General features: G+C 40.0%; 1 protein-coding gene across 2 annotated transcripts in view; it reads left to right on the forward strand.

Moving 5' to 3' along the window:
* Positions 1–23007, forward strand: part of PDZRN4 (PDZ domain containing ring finger 4) — a 230028-nt gene that overhangs the window by 178774 nt on the left and 28247 nt on the right. For both annotated transcript variants that reach the window (XM_085043405.1, XM_085043406.1), the window contains 2 exons: positions 12767–13020; positions 14573–14675. In XM_085043405.1, coding sequence (XP_084899531.1) covers positions 12767–13020; positions 14573–14675 — 357 coding nt within the window. The remainder of the gene's footprint in view (positions 1–12766; positions 13021–14572; positions 14676–23007) is intronic.

Genomic DNA, 23007 nt, shown 5'->3' on the forward strand with positions numbered 1-23007 from the left:
CTAGAACACACAGGATTTGGTTGAAATTTGCACTTCACTACAATTTATCGATCCAGTTGCAAGCTTATGCCACTGTTCCCTGCCTGCCTCCTATGTAAAGAGCAAACAAAAATTTTACCAGCTGTGATGTTGCAACATCATATTTTGGCTTCAGTGAGAATAGACTGAACTAGACTAGACTAGAATAGAATATTTACAGATGGAAGGGACCTACTGTGATCATCTAGTCCAACTGCCTGACCACTTCAGGGCAGACCAAAAATGTAAGCCTGTTGTTAAGGGCATTGCTCAACTGCCTCCTAAATGCTGACAGGCGTGGGGCATGAGCCACCTCTTTAGGAAGCCTCTTCCAGTGTCTGACCTCCATCTCAGTAGAGAAACCTCCCCTGGTGCAGCTTTGCACTATTGCCATGTGTCCTGTGACTGCACACCAGCGAGATCAACCCTGCTCTCTTTACATCCCCTTCTCTAGAGAACAATGAGGTTCCCCCTCACCCTCCTTTTCTCCAGATTAGACAAACACAGAGCACTAGACTGCTTCTCATAGAACATTTTTTCCAGCACTTTCACCAGCTTTGTTGCCTTCCTCTGGACACATGGAATTACCTTCACATCCTTGTCAAGTGTTGGGGCCCTGAACTGTACATAGTGACTCCAGGTGAGGCTGCACCAGCTCTGAATACAGCAGGATAATCACCTCCTTTGACAGCTGGTGGTGCTGTGTTTGATGCACTCCAGGATGGGGTTTGCCCTCTTGGCACAGTGCTGACTCCCACTGAGCCTGCTGTCAGCCAGCATGCCCAGATCCCTTTGGCAGGGCTGCTCATCAGTCACTCCTCTCCTACATTATACTTGTGCACGGCACAGATATTTTATATTTTTACCACAGTTTCTTGCCTCCTGCTGAAGAACGTTGCCAAAGCTAGTGTAAAAAAACCACTTCAAGGCAAGGATCATGGTGAAATGACAAATACGACATCTTAAACTCTGTGAGGTTTAGTTAAGAAGTTCAGCTGAGAAACACTTCACTGTTGATTTTGGTGAAATGTCTTCATTTGTTCAGGAACTTTGATTTTACCAACACTTGGCTATTTTTATAACTTATTAAAGGCATTTCTAGATAGTCTACTCTTAATCATTTTGTTATAAGCACATACAGAACTTACATCTCCCTTTCTAAAATAATCCTGTGTATATAATCTGTATGTTGCCATCAGGAATTTGTGTGCACCTAACACTTCTTTTCTCATATATAATGTAAAAAATAAGGGGCCTTATTTCTTCTTTCACTGGTATCTATCCTTTTATGTTATGAAATATCATAAACCCTCATTTTTAAAAGGACTTTCTTCCTGAGACAAAACAAAGATGACATTGCCCTTGTCTTGATATCCCCCAGTGTGCTGTGGTTAAAGTATTTTCATTGTCTAGGCCATAAACCTTATTTTAAAGTGTGTCTATTTTAATTCATGTCCCCTTATAATTCATTGTCAGCAATTCTCAGCACTAAATTCTCAGCACAGATGTATAATCATTATTTTTACTACAGCAATATCTAGAAGGCCCTGCTTTGGGGCTCTGTGGTACTTGATGCTGTACAATCAAAAAGACAGTCCTTGTGCCTAGGCAATTTTTTCAAATGTATACATATACTGGGTAGGAAGTATGGATTGCAATATTCTGTTCAGTGTTTTAATTAAGTTGTTCATGCTGCTTTTAAGATAATCAAAAGCCTGTCAGTTAGTTTCATTTCATATTGGAGTAAAATCCTGTTTCTCTGAGCAGAAAGAATTACTTCCTGATAATAAAAGGTCTTTTCTGCTCTATATGCTAAACTGCACCATCTGATGTTGGTGCATGGCAATTGAAAACAGCAAGAACTGCCCACATGTATCCAAAGTCCAGTTTTTTCCTGAAGAGTTAACACAAGAGATTCTTCAAAATCTGTTTGTATTTCAGTGATATTTGTGGTATCGAAAGGCAGTGGTGCAGCATATTCTGTGACCAGTTGACAGCCAGTTGACCAGCCTTGGCCACCAACAGTGTGTAAGCTCACTGGTGTATTTTTCAGCCATTTGAATGTTAACAACCTTAACATGCTTTGGAGAGCTGGAACAGCAACTCTAATAGCCTTGCAATACACCTGGAATTGCCTGGGAGAAGAAAACTGATGAGCATTGCATGAACTTCCTCAGAAATTTCCCTTTGCTGATTTTTTTAAGAGTCCATTGGAGAAATGAGTCAGCTACTTCATTCTCTCCTGAAGTCTGCATGGACTTCCTGTGTAGACTTCATTCAGGGAAAGATTCCATTTGCAGGTGTTAAATACTAAAACCATACTGGAGTGGTTGCTGCTGCTTCCAACACTGCAGAGACCAAATCCAGTAAGATAAAGGGAGTCAAAGGAGCAAGTGAAAGATCTGGGAGGGAAGCCAAAGAGGCAAGTGGAATAAAACACAGGAAGGAAGTGGTGAAGGAAGGCAGAGATAGGGAGAGAGGAAGGAGAAAGACTCCAGAAGGAAGAATAGAGTTGGAAACAAGGGACTGAAATAGCAGCTGTAATTGATTTTTAGCCAGAAAGGAGCTGCAGCTCTTAGTACAGATGTGTAGACAGTCACGGTGCTGTATAAATAAGATAGAATTAAGCTGGTACTAATATTCACATCCTTTACCATTTTTTTTCTGCTTGAAAGGAATATGGCAAATAAACTTTAGAAAGAAGAAACTGAAAATATTTCTGTGTCAGCACAGCAAGCCATCAGTCAGTGGAACTATGAAGTAATCCTACATGAATAACTAGCCTTTAAAAGAGGATCAAAGTAGGAGAGAGAGAAACAAAAGGGAAGAAACAGTCACAAATATGTTTCATCAGATTCCTTTTCTATGCCTCTACATGTAGTTTCTTTTGTGTTCATTGTGTGTAGCTAAAGTTTACAGCTGCTCTCTTTATGTTCAATAAAATTGTTGCTAAGCTTTCCTAAAAGCTGCTGGGAACTTTCTGGTACAAAAGCATCTGATGAACTTTTGAATGGCAGGTAAGGAAGGCCCCATTACTTGCATTGTTTTACCAAATGAGTGGTTCCTCTGAATAAATTGTCTTCTTTGAAAAATTGTCTTCTTTGAAAAAGAGATCAAGGAAGTTGCCATAGTCCAGAGGCCAGATGAAGTTAATGCAATCTATTGTTTTGTCAGCCCCTATGACTGAGAAAATGTAAATACATGTGGGTTTATCAAATGTATTTTTTAAGTATTTAGTTCTGTAAAATAGTGGAATGAATTTTTGAAAGTACTATTATGCAAAAAAAAAATTGTCAATATGCTCATTTTGGTGTAAAGCCAAGAAAATCAATGGAGAATAAGAGTGTCAAATTAGTGTCAAAGGCAACATGAAAGAAGAATGGGAAAAAAAATGAAAGCGACCCTCCAAGTTTTACTTCCAAAGAGGAGGAACATTTTCTATTCTTTGAAGATAAAATTAAAACAGATGCACAGTAAGAAATGTGTATTAAAGCAGAGCTAGTCTGTTGTACATTCATTAAAAAAGCAAGTGCATGTTGTGTTTAGGGATCACTCTAATCTTAGCATTTCGTGTGTGTGGCACCCAGGCAGGACACTGGGTTGTGCTAGATGTGTGGCAGAAGCCAGGAGCTGACCAGGGTATGAGGCAGAGCCCATGGCTCAGGGCTCTGATGTTGGGTTTCCTGTGTGCAGTTTTGCAGTGTGGAACACTGGCACACGGAGCATCCTCCTGGCCAGGGCCAGGCTCAGCTCACCAGGCAGGCTGGAGACCATGGGCTGTCGGCTGCTCTCCTCTGCAGCGTCCTAGGAGCCAGCCCGGTGTCCTGGTGCTTGCTGGGGGACATGCTGGCAGAAGGGAGCGCTGTTGCTGGGGTGAGGAGTGCCGTGGGACAGGGGATGCAGGTCCCTGGTGCCAGCAGTGCTGTCGGGAGCAGGGCGGTGAGACCCAGCCAGCTGCCTGCACTTCCACAGCCATCTGTTCTGCTCCTGCACAGCTGGAGCAGCCAGGAGTTAGTCCTCCATGCTGGGAGAGCTCGAGGTCTTGCTGTGCTACCTTAAATTGAATTTAAAAATAAAAAATATAAAGTCTGCCTTGTGCTTAACTGCAGGCCTTAAACGGGGAATTTTAATAATGGGCCAACAGCAGCAGTTTGGAATATCTTGCTGAGGAAAAGGTCACCGCGCCCATAAGTTATCCCAGCATTTGATCAGTGGACTCTTTTCCAAAGACTTTAAGTCTCATTATTCACTGCTTATAAAGTCACTTGAGGTATAATAAGTCTTTTTATAGTAATGAAAGAACTCCCACAATTAGCCAGAAGGCAGCCATCTATCTTTTTAAACTACTCGGTTCAGAGGAGACCAGGAGTTTCAGTCGTCTGTATGTGGATGAATTGTTATGACAGTGATAAGTGTAACATTCATGTGGCAATGCCAGCCGTGACTGAGTTCATGGAAGGGTGGGGGAGGTTTTAGAGGTGAAACTTTTCTGTTGGTGAAATGTAGAGTATGATTCTCTGAAAAGGAAAAAGTGATTGTAAGTTATTTAGAGTCCTAAAATCTGCCATTCGGCCTCTTCCATTATTCTTTGGGAATTGCAGATGATTAAAGAAAGTCAGTAATTTGATCTCTTAAAACTTTAATGGCAAATACCTTTTGAAGAACCTCTTCTCTAAGAAAAATACATGCCCTGTAAGAGAAATTAGAGAGTGAGCTTCTGGTAGAGACACCATGAAGTTCACAAGAGACTATAGCATTCAGTGCAAGGGCTTAGAGGTAAAAAGTGTTTGTTCTGAGCACACACACTGGCCTTTGATTGTATTTTTCCCCACCATCAAAGGATTACTGTGTGTGGTAGATCTTATGAGAGATTTATTTAATACCCTATCCCCAAATAGAAAAAGTTTGCAATGATTAATGCAATAAATGATGTTCTAATTATATCAAGAAGTAACACAACATATTTTATGCATGCCACAGCCAGTTTAGTCTTTATTGCCCTCAGGCAGATTCTTAATATCATCAGAAAAACTGTTTGTCAATATTAAAAGCAATTTGCATAGTAAATACACCCCAGCCTTGCAACATTACCATCTGGGTTAGCTGAGCATTCATGTTGGTACCAGGAGGTGCTGATGGAGACAGACCTCATGAGTGTTCAGACTCTCCAGCTGTCACTCTGGGAGGATGACAAGTGCCAGCATTCCCAGCCTGAGGAGCTGGGACAGGTTCAGTGAGAGGGCAGTGGGAGGTCTTTGTAGAGAAGGGATTAGGGAAAGATGGAAGGTTCTGGAATCAGCTTCCAGGAGAATCCTAGGGAGTAAAGAAGGTCCTGCACTGAAAGAAAAATGCAGAGTGAAAAGAGCTGACAGCCTAAGAGAGAGACCAGAGATAGCAAAGCAAGGGAAGGAGAAATGAGACTGGGAATACAAACTGGAAGATGATGCAAGAAAGATGGCAATTGCAACTAGTCACAGGTCTACTGGACAGATTGAGGGAGGTGAAAAGAAACAACAGCTGATCACAAATACATGTCTACCAGTTGTCTCCAGGCAGCTCGATCTGAAACTGATGCAGTCATTCTCGAATTTAATTTGGTGATTTCATTTCAGTCACAAGGCAAATGCAGACAACACAAACCAAGAGAATTGCAGATAATAGCATATTCTTTCTTTTGAAACTTTAGTGAATATTTTCTGAGCTGTTGCTGTACTTTCTCATCTGAATTTTCTGAGCTGTTCTGATGTTGTTTGATATCAGCATTAAAGCACTTGAAAGGATCTTTGTGAGATGTGCATTGCTCTAAAACACAGATGAGTTGGAAGAAATATTCTCCAGTTACAGAGATTGCCAAACCTCATGTTATGAAATGCAGAAATTAACTTTGCTTTTTTGGCTACAAATTAAGTTTTGGCTACTGCTTACTCAGTAATGATTTAAATCTTGTTGGAGCAGTGATGGTCATCCTGGAGATGTGAATTGTAGCACCCAAATGTTTTTTTAAGAGGTGTCCCACAGGTGAGGGCCCCGATCCACAAAGAGTCTTTAGGTATGGAAATGTCCCATACAGTGCTAAGGAGACTGAAATGCTCACAGGCATTTGTAGTGAGTGATCACTGTACCTCACACAGGCAGCTGGAAGCAGGCTATGGGCATGCATTTAAAACCCAATCCATTTCCTATGCTTGATGCCATAAATGCAATTAGGCAGTCAATACATTTAGGATTTACAACCCCAAACCTCCTCCGAGAGGTGAGGGAGATATTCAGTGATTGCTTTGCTTACAACAGACTTGTATGTTTTTTCAAAACATGGAGCATGATCCTGCTCATAGAAGTTTGGGAGATGCTTCTAGCAGCAGTTTTGTTTTATTTAGAGATGACTGGGTAGAGAAAGCAAAATCATGGATAAAAAAAGATCTTTAGCTTCTACTTGTTGGAATTCCGAAGCTGGACAAGCACAACTGTATTAGTTACCTTGCTCACTAGTTTGCTGTATTATCTGCAGATGTGATGAGAACTATTTGTCCATTCCCTGTACATCTACCTGGGGTGTTTTTTTCATTCCAGTTTAAAAATCTTTTGAATTTCCTAGGATAGCTTGTTAGGCAATATTTCCAAGCAGCATCCAGCTCTTTGCCACAGTCTTTCGGGAATGTGTCATGTCGTTCACAGAGAGAAGCTGCAGCTGTCAGACCTGCCCACAGATCTACTGATCTCGGTGAACAACTCTGACAAAATTAAGCATTGTCTTGAGGTCAGTTGAATGGAGACTGGTTTTTTTCTGACAACTGTTGTTTAAATGGTCAAAATTGCCAAGAAGTCACTGGGTTGTTTCCCTCTGAGAGAAAATTTTAGAGTGGAAATAGGTATGTTTTTATGTTTTCCCAGTTTTTGTAACATTTATTTTGTCTTGCTTAGATAAGGGCTTACTCTTAGGCTTTTCAGCCACAGTAGATTTCTGCTAAATGCTGGGAAATATAAGTGGTGTGCTGGTTACACACAGAGATGCACAGAAGGCTGCAGTACTGGGCATCGCCTGGGTTTACCCAGTCTTGTTGAACCAACTACACAAACCAGCTATCAAACAGCACAAACTCAGCTCTACAGGTAATAGAGATGTAATTCTTGTTGCAAGCCTGTGGTTCAGCTTGAGGGAAGCAGCCAGAGCCTGCATGTTCAGCAGCTTGTGCAGCTTTTAGGAGGGATGACAAGATTTCACAGTCAGGGTAGCAAAGGATCAAATTGGAACAGAGTTGCTTGGCTCATCTGGCCAAGGAGGAGGAAATGTCATTAACCAGCATAATAAAAGTTGTCCCTTTACTGAACTTGCGTGAACCCTGACTGAGATCGTGGTATTGGATAATGGCTGAATTTGCTATCTTTTAGATTAAGTTGCTGAAGAAATGTGGCTTAGTACTAAACTGTAACCTGAAATGTCAGTGTGTCAAATGCCCTTTCAGCAGATGAAATATCACATTTGTGTTAGCAGAAGACTCTCAGTGTCCTCTCTGGCATGTGCATCACTGGGAGCTCACATGTGCAGTGCCACCCTGTCCTGCCCAGGGAACCTCACAGCTGTTGGCCCTCAGCAGTGGAAGGTTTTAGAGTCCTTGTGTGCCAAAAGCTGTAAGTCTGGGAGGATAGCGGTAGGTTTTTGTTCTTTTTTTCTGTTGCCTGCTGTGAGGGAGGGCTCACGTTCCTGTCCTAAGGAAGGACTGATCAAACTAAAGGACAGTGTTTGATCTTTATGCCAGTCTGCTGTCCAAGGATGCACCCAGGGAGTGATAGACTGGGTGTATTTAGGGTGAGAGACTGAAGGTGAAGAGACTGCTGTGATGAGAGCAGATTTAGCACCTGTCAGGTCAGGGGCATCTTCTGCATGGGTGTTGAAATCTCCTAGGACAGTGAGCCTTGTGTGAACTCCATCATCGTGTCAGACAGCATCTCTGTCATTTCGCTAGGAAAGCTGTGTGTCTAGACACCTCTGCTCTTGCAGAACCCTTCAGTTATTCTTTCCATTGCCTTTACTGAATAAATGAAGCATCTCAAAGGATTTTACTTCAGCAGAGCTGATCTTTAATTTAAACTTGCATATGCCAGAATTTGCTGAGCATAGGAGGTTATCTCATGAGCTGCTAATGCAACACCATTTGTGATTATTGTATTCATATGACTATACATACTTTTTCCCTTTTTTTTTCCTTTTTTTCCTGCTATTTTCCTTTTTCTCCCAATATGGAAAAAGAAAAGACTACAGGAAACATATCAACATTTCTGGCTCTTTTGGTTCAAAAATTCTGGCCAGCATTAAATGATCAAGAGCAGAAAAGTGTTAAGAAGACAGACAAGGCAATTTAAATATTTGGTCATGGGCACTTAAATCCTGGAAGCAGTCTTCATCAAAGGGCTGATTTTTCTTCACCTTTTCTTTAGAACTCATAACATGAGGATAACTTAACAACTATTTGTCTATATTTTTTTATAGCCACTGTTTTGTTATTTAGTCTTGTCCTTACTTCTCTGCTGTCCACCTCGGTGTGAGTGGGAATAAGCCTGTGTGCACTGGTGCTGGCATTAGAAGTGGCAGTTGGCCAGTGTCAGTGGATGTTTGCATGGAAGACAAAGCCCATTTCCTTGTTTATTTTCAGATGCTGATGAAGTTTTGCATGTGGCTGGATTTAGAGCAAGAATCCAAAGGGGATGGCAAGGATCCAGGCAGTGGCCACTAGTCACTCTGGGGGAGATGTTGACAAGTGGCCCAGACTTTGCAGTGTGTCCAATAGCCTGGTACAGGGGGAGAGAGCGTCCATTAAACAAAAGCTTAATCAAAGAGGGCAGGAGGATGGTTTACATGAGAAAAGATATATTCTTTACTTAACATTCACAACTTGCTTGTGGATTAATTAGCCCATCTGCTACAACAAATGTATTCCCTTGTCTTTGTGTTGACTGTTAAAAGTGACTGATTTCTCTATCCACTTAAAATAGTACCCTGGATTCCACTGAAAGTAACCTTTCCAAGGCAAGGAATTTATTTAACCATCCACTAAGAACCTGTAAATGACTTGCTGTAAATAAGTGCTCAGCTGTCTTTGACTCCCAGGGTAACTATATGTGAGTGTTGAGTTGGGAGATAATGCAGGAGGAAGAAAATCCTTAAAGAAGCTGCATGAAGAGCTTCCAACCCCATCTGTACTACTGGCTTTAGGTTTTTTTAAAAATTCTCTTCTCAGCCCCAAGTGGGCAGGACAGCTGCCAGCAGAGAGTAATTCAGCTATAGATTTTCTTCCAAGAAAGGAGGCATTTGTAAATTAGGTGACCTTTATGCAGATCGACAAAGTGTGTTGATGAACTTCAAGTGACAATTTAAACAAGCATTGGGTCCAATGTGCTTGTATTTCATAAGAAACCAAATAAAGGAGAGAATGTGTTTAAAGTCATCAAATTAAATAGGCATTTAAATGAAAATAGAGGTCAGCCATAGGTTCCCAGGATAAATGAAAATGTGTATATTTTGTGATTTTTCACACACATGTGATTTTAAAATATTATTATTCTTTAGAAATAAAATTTGCATGTAAATGTCATTATTGTGAATTTATGTCTGTTTCCTCAGAGTAAGTGATAAGTATTGACTGATGTGAATAAACAGAGCTTCTGGTTTTCAAAAAAAAAGGGGTTGTATGCTATCCAAATATCTTTTAGATTTGCTGATGTGGATCTGTGATAAAATGATTATCTTGTGCCAAAATCCATGTGGTTCAGCTAGGATACAGAAGGATTGTGTGTTTCATACTTGAATAGAGGAAAAAATTGATACTTTGGTATGTGATATTTATTCCCAAGCATTTACTTTTAGGAGAAACACCATGTAGTTATCTGAAGTTTAAAAAGTATCAAAAGGGACTGGGTAGTCAAGAAAGTAATTCTTCTGTTGTTAGGGCCTTAGGAATGAGAGTCCCTCAGAGAGCCTACAGAAGACTCTTGTTACAAAAACCACAGAAACTGGAAAATTGTGTGCTTGATAGGATCTGAGGTAGAAACAAAAATGAAGCAGAGACTGGAACTGAAGAGTGGCTAGAAAACCCAGGCTTGAAGCTTTATCTCTAATTGCATCCATTAGATGGGGCTGAGTCTGAACACCTTGGCAGCATAATTTATGTTATTGGAGAAGATTTGTAGAAACCCAAAATTTCTCCTTGGGGAAATTTCTTTGGTTTTCTTATAACATAATCTGTTCTTTGATTGCTCTGGCTCTTCCTCTTAGACACCACCGATATTTTCCCATGTTAATTAGATTACAATTAGATTATAATTTGATGGATGATAGTTTAAATGATAAAATTATAACATTAAATCTTAATATTTTTGGCCTCAGTTGATGTAGCATGGGCCGGGGGGGCTGCACAGGCCGGCTCCCCCCCGGTCCGGGTCCCTGGCTCATGTAATCCCAGCGGATCTGGTGCGCCCGGCCCCCGAGGTTCCGTGGCATGGTGTCAGTCTCTAAACCACATCAATTCAAGCAGGAATATAGTGAGGCTAAGAAAAGAGCTGGACTCCATCTCTGTTCTGCTAGGGAGGTTTATTTGGGGTAACAGGGAAAAGGGGTTTGCAGGGAAGGAGAAGGGGGAAGGGAGACAAGGCAGGTAGCAGATGCTAGCAGCTCAGAGATGGAAGACCTCGAGCTGATCCAGGCTCTACTTTTTAAAGGGAAGGAGAGGGGGCAGGGGCTGGCTCTCTCTGAGCCAGTCCCAGGAGGATGAAGGGAAGATTGGCAGGGGGGTTACACACCAATAAGTTTTGAGGTACAGCAGAGCATATTTTAAAATGAACCAATGGTATACAAAGCAGAAGGACAAAGGAGCACATGGAATCCTGAAACCCCACATTGCTACACTCAGTTATCAGACAGACCATAGGTAGGCATTGAACTTAAGTGACCAAGCTAGCTGCCTTTTGAATTACCTGATCACAGTCCAGGCTACAGAGGTGTGGTACTGGGTATCCCAGATGTTCAGCACAAGGATTTTTGAGCTTTTATATGTACAAAAATGTGTTCCAAATTTGTACTTTTCTCATCACTGCATACAGCATCAGGGCTGGCTAGAAAGATCAGCTGACCTTTACATCAATGGCTACATTTCAGTGTGATTATTTTGCATGTTCTCGTGAGTGATATGGGTGTGAAAGTGCCAATTCTTTGGGAGTTAAGTTAGAGGAAAGATTATGCTATCTTGTACTTGAGCACGTACTCTGGAAATGCACTGAGTTGATATATATACATTAAATTAATTATCAGCAGTATCCTAGCCACAGGCATAAATATGATAGGACTGTGGTTGCATGAGTTGCTCCAAAATGTTACTGAAGGCTGCTGAGTTACTGAGGCTCTTTTGAGTTTGCTGCCATTGTTCTTACTTGTCTTTTTCCCTTTTGACAAGAAATTTCCAAGAATTCCTTGAATGAAGGAGTGATGTGGCAAAGAAATTTTCATTTCAACTGGTATTTGCAAACATTGGGGAAAAGTCAGTTATGGGGTCAGTCCCATTTCTGGGGAGGGTTTACACTTAGTTCATTAAGTTTTGTGAAGTTTTATGACTCATTGTCTATACAACAAAGATAATTTAAGCATGAGCTTGCAGCAGAATTCTATTTCTGAAGTGCAGAGGTTTTCCCAGGAATATAAATTTTAATCATGCTTTGATTACCTTCAGACATTCACATTTCTTACTAGAAAACCCCACCCCTCTACCCTAGCACAGGACCCTCTCATTTCCACAGTAGCTCACAGCAGTTAGGTCCTGTGTAGCAGTCAACAGTGGTCCCATGGCTCTGGAAAGAGCAGAATAGTATTTTCTGTGTAAGGATGTTGCACAGCCCTGCGTTCAAGGGCTTAGCTACTGACCACCACTGATCAGTTAGCCTTCACATTTTGTAGTGGGCTGACGCTTGAAAATCTTCCCCAAACACCTGAATTCATATAAATTTAGCATAATCCAATTTGCAGTTACATTTTTAATACCCTAAAGCCTCATCTACACAAGGAGGAATTTGCTGCTTTGCATGTAGCAGAGAGAAACCTTGGCACAGTCATTTAGTTTTAGATAGTTATTCTGCATTTGCAACATAATTTTCTCTGATTTATTATATGCCTGTTCACAGCAAATTATTTATTCAGTTAGTGCTCTTTCCTTGAAAGAGCAGCAGCTGACTGTGTTAGTCAAATCTTCCTATCTTTGGTCTTAATGGTTGTATAATGGCCATAGCAGATAAGTGACAAAACATTGAAAATTGGCCTTGTTTCTTTTTAGACATCAGAGACATGTTTATTGACATCTGCATTAATAAGAATGCTATGCCAGAAATCCTTTAAAACAGTTGCATGCCACAGAAAATGCTGAAATTCAAAATTAGAGGCACCCCTCCCCTTTTAGTTGTATTTTACAAAATTAATAAAATAGGATGAGAGAAATAATTTTAAATTACTTTCTAAATATTGTAGTTTCTTTGCTGTGGGTGGGACAGTTATGGAAGAGTTCAAGCCATTTCTAATTTTTTCAAAGATTATAGAACTTATTTCTCCTCCCAGCTGTGTATTCCCTCTTGCACGGATACCAAGATACAGTCATCAATGTCATCAGGTGGCTGAATGTACTGCACAAATAATTCATCCCCTATATTTTACACCCATGTTTTTATGCTGCCTTTTCTCTAACCTTTGTTATCTTTTTCTGTTTTCCCCTAGGTCAATGGGAAGGATCTCTCCAAGGCCACTCATGAAGAAGCAGTGGAAGCTTTTCGCAATGCCAAGGAGCCCATTGTAGTTCAGGTTTTACGACGAGCCCCAGCTACCAAAGCTCACAGCAGCTCTCAGGATGTTCGGCTGATGGATGCCAGCACTCAGACTGACATCACCTTTGAGCACATTATGGCTCTGGCCAAGCTAAGGCCTTCCACACCACCAGTTCCTGATATCTGCCCTTTTCTACTTTCAGACAGGTATGGTTTGTCTTTTTCTACTGTTTACCTGTGGAATTGAGGCATTGCAGTGATGGTCTCGTAGCCTTCTGAAAAAGTCTCAGGAGCACTCTAAATGAGCAATAAATGTTGTTGATAATCACTATCCCATCCAGGCTTCAGTGGCAGCTTTCCTAAACTCTGCTTGTGGATTAGGGTTACAGGAAGGAATCTCAGCCATGTTTACTTTGTGTTCATGTGTTTGTTCATCCAAAGCTAAGCCCTAGTCAAGAGGAAAAACACTTGTGTATTCCAAAGTACCAAAAAGGCTTCTTCAGTCCTAGAAAGAGCTTGTCTTGTTTTCTATTCTTTCAAATTTCTTACAAAAAACAAAAAAACGAAACAAACAAAAAAAAACCAAATAAACAAGTGATTTAATATAAAGGTCCCCTTATCAAAAGTGAAACAATTCCAAAAATATAGAGATCTGTCATATGGCAAAGTACATTAATTAAATTATCCCTCAGGTGAATTCTTTGGAACTGAATTGGATGCAAACACCAGCAGGTGGTGCTTATGTATAAGTAGGGTGTAGGGTTCTTCTTTTGTCTTCTCATCATAAATAACATCATGTAGTGGGTGACCCCAGATGACCCTACAGACCCTCTGTAGCCTGCAAAACTACGATAGCTCTAGAACTTTTTCACTGACTTGCTGGCATGTTGTGTGTCTCTGCAGAATTGATGCTAATGCAGAACATGCCACTTTTGACTTTGATGTAGGTCCATTTTTAGAAGTTCTTTGTTAGATGGATTGGTTTTACTGCTGAATGCTCACAGCAAGGAACAGGATATATGTCTTTCTGAGTTGTTACTGGATATTTTTAAACTGTGGGCTACTGTGACTATAGTTCCCATGCCCTCAGCATGGAGAAGAGTTTTCAACCTCTGCTAAGATAGATCCGCTCTGGGTGCTGCATGGTTGGGATCCAGCCTTGGGTCTAAAGCTATTGCAAAGACCTCATTATTTGTGTTGCAAGCCCATTTAACAGTATAGTTTACTGACATTTGTAACTTGCAGTTGCTGAAATGCATTTCACCATCCTGTTATGACTTCAATAGAAGGGGATGATACAAGTAAATTTACACAAATTCTTGAACAGTTTGTGAGCCTGATATGGTTTATGGATCATGGATGTTCAAGACTATGACCAAATAATTAGTGAGTTGCCCCTGGCCATGACACAGCACCTGAATCTGGAGTTTTGTACCTTTATGTGTAGAAGAAATCCAAAAATGTCACAATGAAGCAGTTGCACCCAAACCAGACCCTTTTAAGAAATCACACTGTGTAAATCTGATGAAAGATGAACCTGGCAAAATGAACTCAGCCAGAGCATGAGCTTCTGCAAAGAAAACAGCCCATGCTGCTTCTTGGTACAGTTCCTTTCAGGCTGCCAGGCCATTCAGAGTAGCACTCCTGAGATAAGAAAACTACAAAGTGAGGTTGAGGGGGAGGGGAGACTTACCACCTTTTAATTTAAAAAAACCCTATTGTCTCATCTACTGTTGTTGTACTGCTTTGTTCCACATAGCTGCCATTCTCTTCACCCAGTGGAGCATGAATTTTATGAAGGTAATGAGTATCTTTCCAGCCTGCCTGCTGATGCAGATAGAGCAGAGGACTTTGAATATGAGGTAAGATCATGGGCACACTTCAGCCTCTCTTTCTGTTATTACAGATATGACATTTACACAGCTGATAGCAGGCTCCTCTGAGAAAAAGGAGAGTGGGATTACTTCTTAAAAATCATCACAAAAGGCTATTCTATGTTATACCTGTGTGATGTCACAGGATTTACTGGGGTTAGGCTAAACGTGTGAAATATGAAAGCAGAATTCTGCAGTGGGTGACTGCATACAAGTCTAGGAGGCTTGTTAAACATGTTCTGTCTTTGTGTAGTGGAGACTGCAACTCAGATGCTTTACTTTTGTAGATTTAACATTTTAAAGCAGGCCTTTCCACGATTGAAAATGGTTGCTGGAAGCTTTATTTCTTTCCCCCTCTCACCTCTACTTTAAAGAAACAATTGTCCTTGTATCTCATGCCTTAGAAATCAGTCTTCCAGGTATTTGGGTGTGTACTTGAGTGTTTGTAAGATCACGCTCCAAACTGGAAAATTAATATCGTTTTTATTACTTGCTCTTTGATATTTGACATTGTAAGTATTGCAATTATAAGAAATTGTGCTCTATACCACAAATCTCCCTTTGCTGCTAATGTATTGCACTCTCTGGTGACAAGGGTGGATGTGTTTCTGAGTCACTGGAAAGTCATTATGTGAAGCTTCCCAAAATGATAACATGTGATTAGTGATGTTGCTTTTCATTAGATTTTCATTTCAATATCTAAATAGTCTACTTGTCAGTCAGTCATTAGCTTTTCATGTTTTCCACTGTCATCCAATAACAAAATATTTATAGGGACAAGCATAAGAAGCAGATGGTTCTTTTTATTATTAAACATGTTAAGTCTTTGTGTAAGTTGAAGTTACTGTATTTTAAATAAGAATTATTATTAATAATTAAAAATCTTTAATACAAGATCAAAAACATCCTATCCTCCTGTTTGCTCTACCTTAAGAAACCTTTTTAGAGGTTTCATATAACTGGATGACATTTGGAAATTAAATGAAAGGCGAAAGCTTTGGCAAATATGCAGTTCACTTTTATTGTGTCTTTAGCATGTAAGATGCTCAACTGCAAGTTCAGCCCATTGCTCTTCTAGCAGCCTGGGGAATCTGCAGTTCTTTTCCCAGGAAGAAGAAAAATCAAATAACATCTACTTAGTGAATATCATCAGAACAAGCAAACTTTTATTTGAACTCCTCAAAAAATCGTTGCTAGGTATTAGTGAAATCATTATTTCTTCCCAGTTGGGTTTTGCTGTGGTATCTCACAGCATAAGAGTCTCAGACCTTAAGTTCAATTTTGACTCCCCCTGTGTAATATAATATTAAATTTCTCTGTCAAGTGTGTTTGTTCATGATACTTGTTTCTGAAATGTAATGGCAACTATTTTTTTTTTCTGGCAATATTTAAATTAATTAGTAATGTAAGCATCTAGAAAGAATTTTTTTAATGGTAAAATAAAAATAATTTTCACCATTTAATAAGAATGTCAGTGACAAATTTTAAAGGGTCTACCTGGTGGAATCAAGTCCTATTTGTGGCCATTATTAATCCCTAATAATGACTGGCATAAATATTGTAACAACAGCAAATGTTTGGACAAGCTCTCTGTTGCCTGTAATCTCTGCTAATCACAACATCATAGTCATTAATTTGCTGTCAGCTGTTATTCAGTTGCCCAAGGCATATTCACTGAGTGACTGAAATAAAGTGTTTCATGTGAAATTTAAATAGGAAAGGAACTGTCTAGACTCCTTTGAGAAGAACATTTTCTACTAAATATGAAAGTTTTGTAGGAGAAACAAGAACATCTCATAGCCTTTAATTAGCAGAGCTCTAAATGTGAAAGACATTGCCAGTATTTAAGCCCATATGGTAATATTATGGTTTAGGTTTTTCATTGGTTGTATTACCTGCTATTTCAGGCCCTTGTAAGACATTATTAAGCTCCCTTTCCATAACTAGGGATCTGGAAAAACTGAGAGCATTGTCCTCAGAGTTATATATCTCCATCCCAAAAAAAAGTCTCCTAGTCAAAAGGAGCTTCCCTGCTCCGTTGCCAATCCTGGGGAGAAGCTGCAGGACAGTGAGTAGAGGCTGTGGTCTAATGCTGCCATGGTCTCCGCTACAGGATCACCTTAGGTGTACCCTGCTGTCACCACTCAGTTCCTGTACAGAGGGACTTGCTCTGATGTATTCTGGCCCCTCACTTATGCCAGTATTACTCACTGTGAAACAGATTTGGGAAGTAATCCAATTTCTTTTTTCATAGAATTTTAGAAGGGTTGCTGCCTGATCTGATTTCCAGCATAGCTCCACAAGTTCCTCTGCTGTGGCAACAGCAAAAGGGAAGTAAAAAAATGCTCAAGTACTTCGGAAGTCAAAAACTGACAAAATATGAACAAAAATCATCATGGTCCATCCGCTGTCTAAGTGTGAAAGCAGCAAGGAGAGGGGATGCAGAAACCCTGCTCATGCCACCCCACATTCTGCAGGCTGGATGGAAGAAGCACAGAGTGTTCTCTACCCCACACCAATTGATTTCTTCTGTGTTTAGGGGAAAGAGGTTAATTGTTATTACCATGCTTTATTTAGAAGGAGGATTTTGTCAGTGTTCCTTTATTTTATCACTGTTTTTTAATTCGTAACAATTTTCTAGTGTGAACTTTAGCTAATCATACACAACAAAAAACCTATCTGGTGACAAGAGCATGACGCAGTTTCCAACATGCATATTAGCCTTCCCATTTTACAAAAAGATGCAGACAAGCATCTCAAGGTCTCTGTGGCAAACATGAAAATTTTTAAATGGGTTAAAAACCAAACTTAGAGATTTCAGAAAGGAGTGGAAACAAGATGGTGAGCAGAAAAAGAACTAGAACAACACCTCATTATTTCCTCGAAATGGTTTGTAAATGAAGAATGCATCAGTTCTGAGACAAATGCAAAATACTCAGCCAAATTAGGAAGTAAGGAAGTAAGATGACTAGCAAATGAGGAGCTGGAAACAAAAATGTTTTCAAAGAAAGGGAATGTCCTGAAAAACTCTGATCACTTTGGTTCTTACTTACAAATATGTGCTAGTGTTTAGTACCTGAATTACTACCATGAGAGACCAAAGGGAGGATCACATATGATAGCCAGCACTGGGGATATGCACTTATACTTGCAGTGGTAGGATTAGACACTTGTAATACTCTTCTACTCCAGTTGGAAGCTAGAAAAGCGCAGTGGGTTGTGCTCAGACTGTCACAGTGCAATGAACTCAAGTATGAGCCAATTGTCTTGGAAGGATCAAGTCCCAGGGAGGCTCATTAGGCTCCATGCAGTACCATATTTTAAACAAATGGCTGGGAAGACAATGAAGCTGGGGAATTGCCATTTGCCAACTTGAGCATCCTTATATTGCTACTGCAAAAGTTGTCCTAAAAGGAATCTAAATTGCTCCTAGATACTGAGATCAAGGCAAAGCCAGAATCAGTCAGTGTTGGCAGAAGGACATCAAAAGATTTGCAATTCTTGCATAGCCAGAGACTCATAAGGACTTTTAAGAAGCAGGAATTTGTAAGTGCTGATTTGTAACTGTTCAGTTGGACTTGCAGTCATTATCACTGAAAGAGAGCCAAAGATATTCAAGACAAACTCACCCAGTCTGGCTCTGAGTGACTTTGTGCTGCTGGAATTACGTCAAGTGTGTTTAGAGTATACGTCACACTGGCTGGTACCAATGAGGTGGGTGAAAGGACTAAAATCATCAAAGTCCCCAGTAAATCACTGTTAAACGTGGCTCTAAAATTTGTCCTTGGAAGAAGGATAGAGGATGCTGGTGCTAGGGAGGAGTAAATAAGGTAATGGATGTGCACTTATTTAATAATATTTTTGAACCTACTATCCAGGAGAGAGAAACTTCACATACATGGTTTGGAACATTAACAGTAATACAAAAATGAAGGGGACAGAGTAATTTAAATGGTGGAACAGTTAAAAAATAGGTAGAAAAAAGAAAGCAAAGAATGTTGTAAAGACAAAGCTGGTCTAAAGTATTCAGTCTAATAAGACAAGAAAATAAGATGTCACAAGCAGGCACAAGATGGTAGTATTGTTTAGTCAACAGGTCCTTATCCAAGGGTGGAGACCTTCAGACCATGTATGTACTGAAATAGCTTTTGAGCAAAAGCAGAATGGGAGGTGATTGCTTTCTACTGAGGAATTACAGCTTTTAAAACTTCATAAATCTCAGATAGAAAAAGATTCTAATTTCCAGCTGAGTGCTTCTTCCAAAGAGCAAAAGCAGACATCCTTGAGAAGGATTAACAGTGTGTTGCATTATCTGTTGTTGCACGTATGAGGAAGACCAGACTTTCGTTTGCTGTCAACATTGATGGGGCTTTTTGGAGGAAGGTTGGATGTTAGTCAATGTGGATGTACAAAGGAAACCAGAATAATTGCCTAAAAGGCTTTCTAGCCCTGATTGTTTTCATTTTTAGGCACAAGTGATTGTTTCAGCTTTCAGGGGCTGGAAAATTACATCAACAGTCCATTGTGCCAGGAGTGAAACGTTTCAGAGTGAGAAAGGGAGAATGGCAGCCATTGTGTTAGCCTGCCTGTGTCTGATGACTTGAGTTTTAATGCACACCAGTGCTAGTCCTGATAGATTGGGACAGTTTTAGGACCAGTACCTGTGAAAAATTGCTAAGGGTAGAGTTGACCCTATATGAAATTATAAGGTACTCTGATGTTCTTCACTTAGAAACCATTCAGCTGCTTTATTTTACTTTTTTGCTCAAAAAGTTTATGCATGTCACAAAATGAAGAGACAACCATGAATCATTTGCAGGTAAAATCTTGCCATGGTCAGGTTTTATGGAGCCTTTTGTGTCCAGGCAATGAAAGGATAAGAGTTTTTGGAGGAAACAGCAGACGGAAGAGACATAGTATTTTGAGAAAAAGCCATGGAAGATTTTTCCCTCTTGGAGCATGAGCTAGAAACTACAGACATGCTATTTGGATTCCTCCTGTGCTCTAGAAAATAGGACTTTTGGAAATTAGAATATTCATATGCAAGTTGCTTTACTGCATCATCAGTAAGCAGAGAAACCCATAGTGCTCTGAGGGTTGGCTAATACTTCAGGGCAAAAATTATTACTCTTAAGATCATGTTCTGATTTGTAGACTCAAGGGACAGATTTTTCCATCAGAATAAGGAAATAAATGTGTGTGTATGCATGTCAAATGTAAGTGCTAATTTATGGTTATGCACAGCCATTCATTTAAATGTTTTGATAAGTATTCACACTCATAAATCTGTTAACAGTAAATTTAGATTAGTCCTTTAAGTTTACTATTGGCCTGATCCAAACCTGCTGAAATTCCAAAGGTTTCCTGTCGACCTGAGCATTTCTGGATCAGATGCTGTCAGCTGTTTTCACAAACAACTGAAAATGGGCTTTGAAGAGAGATAAGCTAAAAACCTTTTGGAATTGACCATGAGTAAGTCTTGGACACTTAAAAGTTGCATAGGAGAAAATTTTGTCCTGCTCTCTCTGTTTCTTCTACTGTATCTGAGCATTGCAGTAGATACAGTGCAGCAGTAACACATTGGTTCACTCTGTCAGTAATACTCATGCCATTGTGATGAGGGAAGGTATTTCAGGAGCAAATTCAAATTTACCAGTTCTGTGATGTTATACTTTTGAAGTGAATGATTTTATGGTATTTTTTCCTTAAAACTAAAGAAGAAGTAGTTTTATTCAGATTAGCGGTCTGAGTGAGGTTGTTTATCTGAATAAAGTTACTTGAACACCTATAAGTATTTATGGGTTGATGTTCTCATGAGCCACTGAAGTGTGTTGTCAGTGGCGTTCTGTAATAGTCCAGGAGAGACCTGTCTGCCTGGTGAATTCCTATTTAAGACCTTTTCAACACATGGATTACTTAACCACTAAACCGAACAGGTCTGTCTATCTTGTAAATACATATTTAGGGCCTTTCTAACATGAGGATTACTGAGCTGATAGCCTGTAACAGCTCCCTCCAGAGCTCTGATAGCCTGCAAACACCCCTATGTGGGCATTACAGGAGCTTGCAGCAACACAACTGGAGCTCCTCAATTGCTAGCACCTGAACAAACAGCTTTTATGGAAACAGCTTCTGTGCACACACTGCCAGCACTGCCCATTGCTGCAGTCAGGCTCTTTTGTTTGGTTACTTGATGAGTGTTTCTGTACAATGAAGCTCGCTTTGTGACTTGGTATCAGGTTGTGCTTGTTTTTTTATTGTATTTCCTACTGTGATTGGAGTTCTTATATTTTATCCTGAATTTCTTAACATTGGAGGCGAATCACAAAATGCGCCTTTAGGAAATAAAAGGCAGTTTTTGAATTCAGCAACCACCAGACATAATTTAAAAGAGAAGGCTTCAAGAAATAAGGATCCTAATAGAGATATCAGTGTTGTAGTGTAGAAAAGCTGAAATGGTGGACAAGGTTGTGACTTTCCATTGTCATCAGACCTGATTGATGTAGTAGGAGGAATAGGGACAAACTTGCTGTGGTGTAGATTTTCAATGGAGAAAGCAGATGCTCCTCACCACATGCTTTACCTTATGGAGCTGCTATTGTGGTGAAGGGACTGAACTGACAGTTCAGAGTAGGCTTAGATAAGCTGGGACTTCATCATAGAATTGTGAAATAGTGGAATGGTTTGGATTGGATTGGAAGGGACCTTAAAGATCACCTAGTTCCAATCCCCCTGTCATTGGCAGGGACACTTCCCCCCAGACCGGGTTGCTGAAAGCCTTATGCAGCATGGCCTTGTTCACTGCTGGGTATTCGCTGACACTGTCAGTGTCTCACCACCCTCGTAGTACAGAACTTGCTCCTAATATCTAACCTAAATGCGCCCTCTTCATTTTAAAGCCCTTACCCCTTGTCCTATCATGACATGCCCATGTATAAAGTCCCTCTCTAGCTCCCTTGTAGCCTGCTTTAGGTTCTGGAAGGCTGCTCTATGGTCTTCCTGAAGCTTTCTCTTTTCCAGGCTGAACTCTCTCAGTCTGTTATCATAGGGGGAGAGACTTGGTACACTATGTTTATTTTCTGACCATTGGTTCAGACCTAGCAGATATGGCTCAATCATGGATGCCCCATGGTGTAGAGACATTTGCTGACACCATCATTATGATTTTTTGGTGGTAATTCTTAATATTCTATAGTACCTGCTGATAATAAGTAAGATGAAGGAAGTAAACAGATATGTGTGTGCCTGTAATCTGTGGTCTCGGTTGCTTAGGAGAGTCTGGTTTTTGGGGACTTGGAGTGATTGGGCTTTTTTTCCTCATTCCACCTATTGTATCACACAAATATAGAGAAAAAATGGACTGTGTTTTAGAGCTATCTTGTGAGGAATTCTCCTGGACTAGTAAATAGATTATTAGAGTTGTTTCCATTGGACCTGAGAAAGCACTACAATGATCAGGGCTTCTAAAACATTTCCTTGTAATTTTTTTCCTTTTAACTCAAAGGAGTTCTGAGCAGCAAATATCCAGCCTGTGATCCAGCTGACTGCAACTATGGATTAAAAATAGAAAAGGTCAGAGTTAAAAGGGAAAAGTGTCTCTGGAATATGTTTTGCTGATTTAGTTGAATAATACTGGATAATAATTAAAAGAAGAATGTTTAAGCATTCATTTGGCATAAAACAGCATAAGATTATGTATTTCACTGGCCTTTTTTGTTTTCAAAATACCTGTGAATTTACATGCATATAATTTACACATAGGTAGTATTAAACATGGAATTTCTCCCTAACTGTGGCCAATTGTACACTGTAAATGAGCAAAGGATTGGTAAAAGGAGCAGCCCTTTCCTTTAACTTTTTCATTTGTCTTTTAAGTATTGAAGTAACTTTTCAGTTATAAATAAATTAAACAAAACCATTCTACTGAGGTTCTTCAGTGTTATGATGTCCTCTATTGCTACAGGACTTCACAAGCGGGTGAACTAAGGACAGTTGTACTGAGAGACTTGCCAAGTCAATCAGTGGCAGAACTGGCAGTAAAAGCCAGAAGCCTTTAATTGTAATGCATCTCTTTTTTGGCCATTAAATCACTCTTCTTCCTTGCTAGTCATTAGGTCATTTAGATAGAAGGGAATGCCAGGGTAGTTTCTGCCACAGTTGTTCATTGACTTTGAGCATATTGCTGTATATCATCGCAAAATTCTGACATTCAAAGTGAATGAAGTTGCTGTCGTCTCACCTCCCCTAAGTAATGAATATCCCAATTTAGGGATTTGAATTGTGTCCACAACTGCAGAGGATCATGAGAGAATGGGGAGAA

Source organism: Lichenostomus cassidix, chromosome 1Aa, assembly GCF_008360975.1.
Source record: "Lichenostomus cassidix isolate B80296 chromosome 1Aa, HeHo_3.0, whole genome shotgun sequence".
NCBI lineage: Eukaryota > Metazoa > Chordata > Aves > Passeriformes > Meliphagidae > Lichenostomus > Lichenostomus cassidix.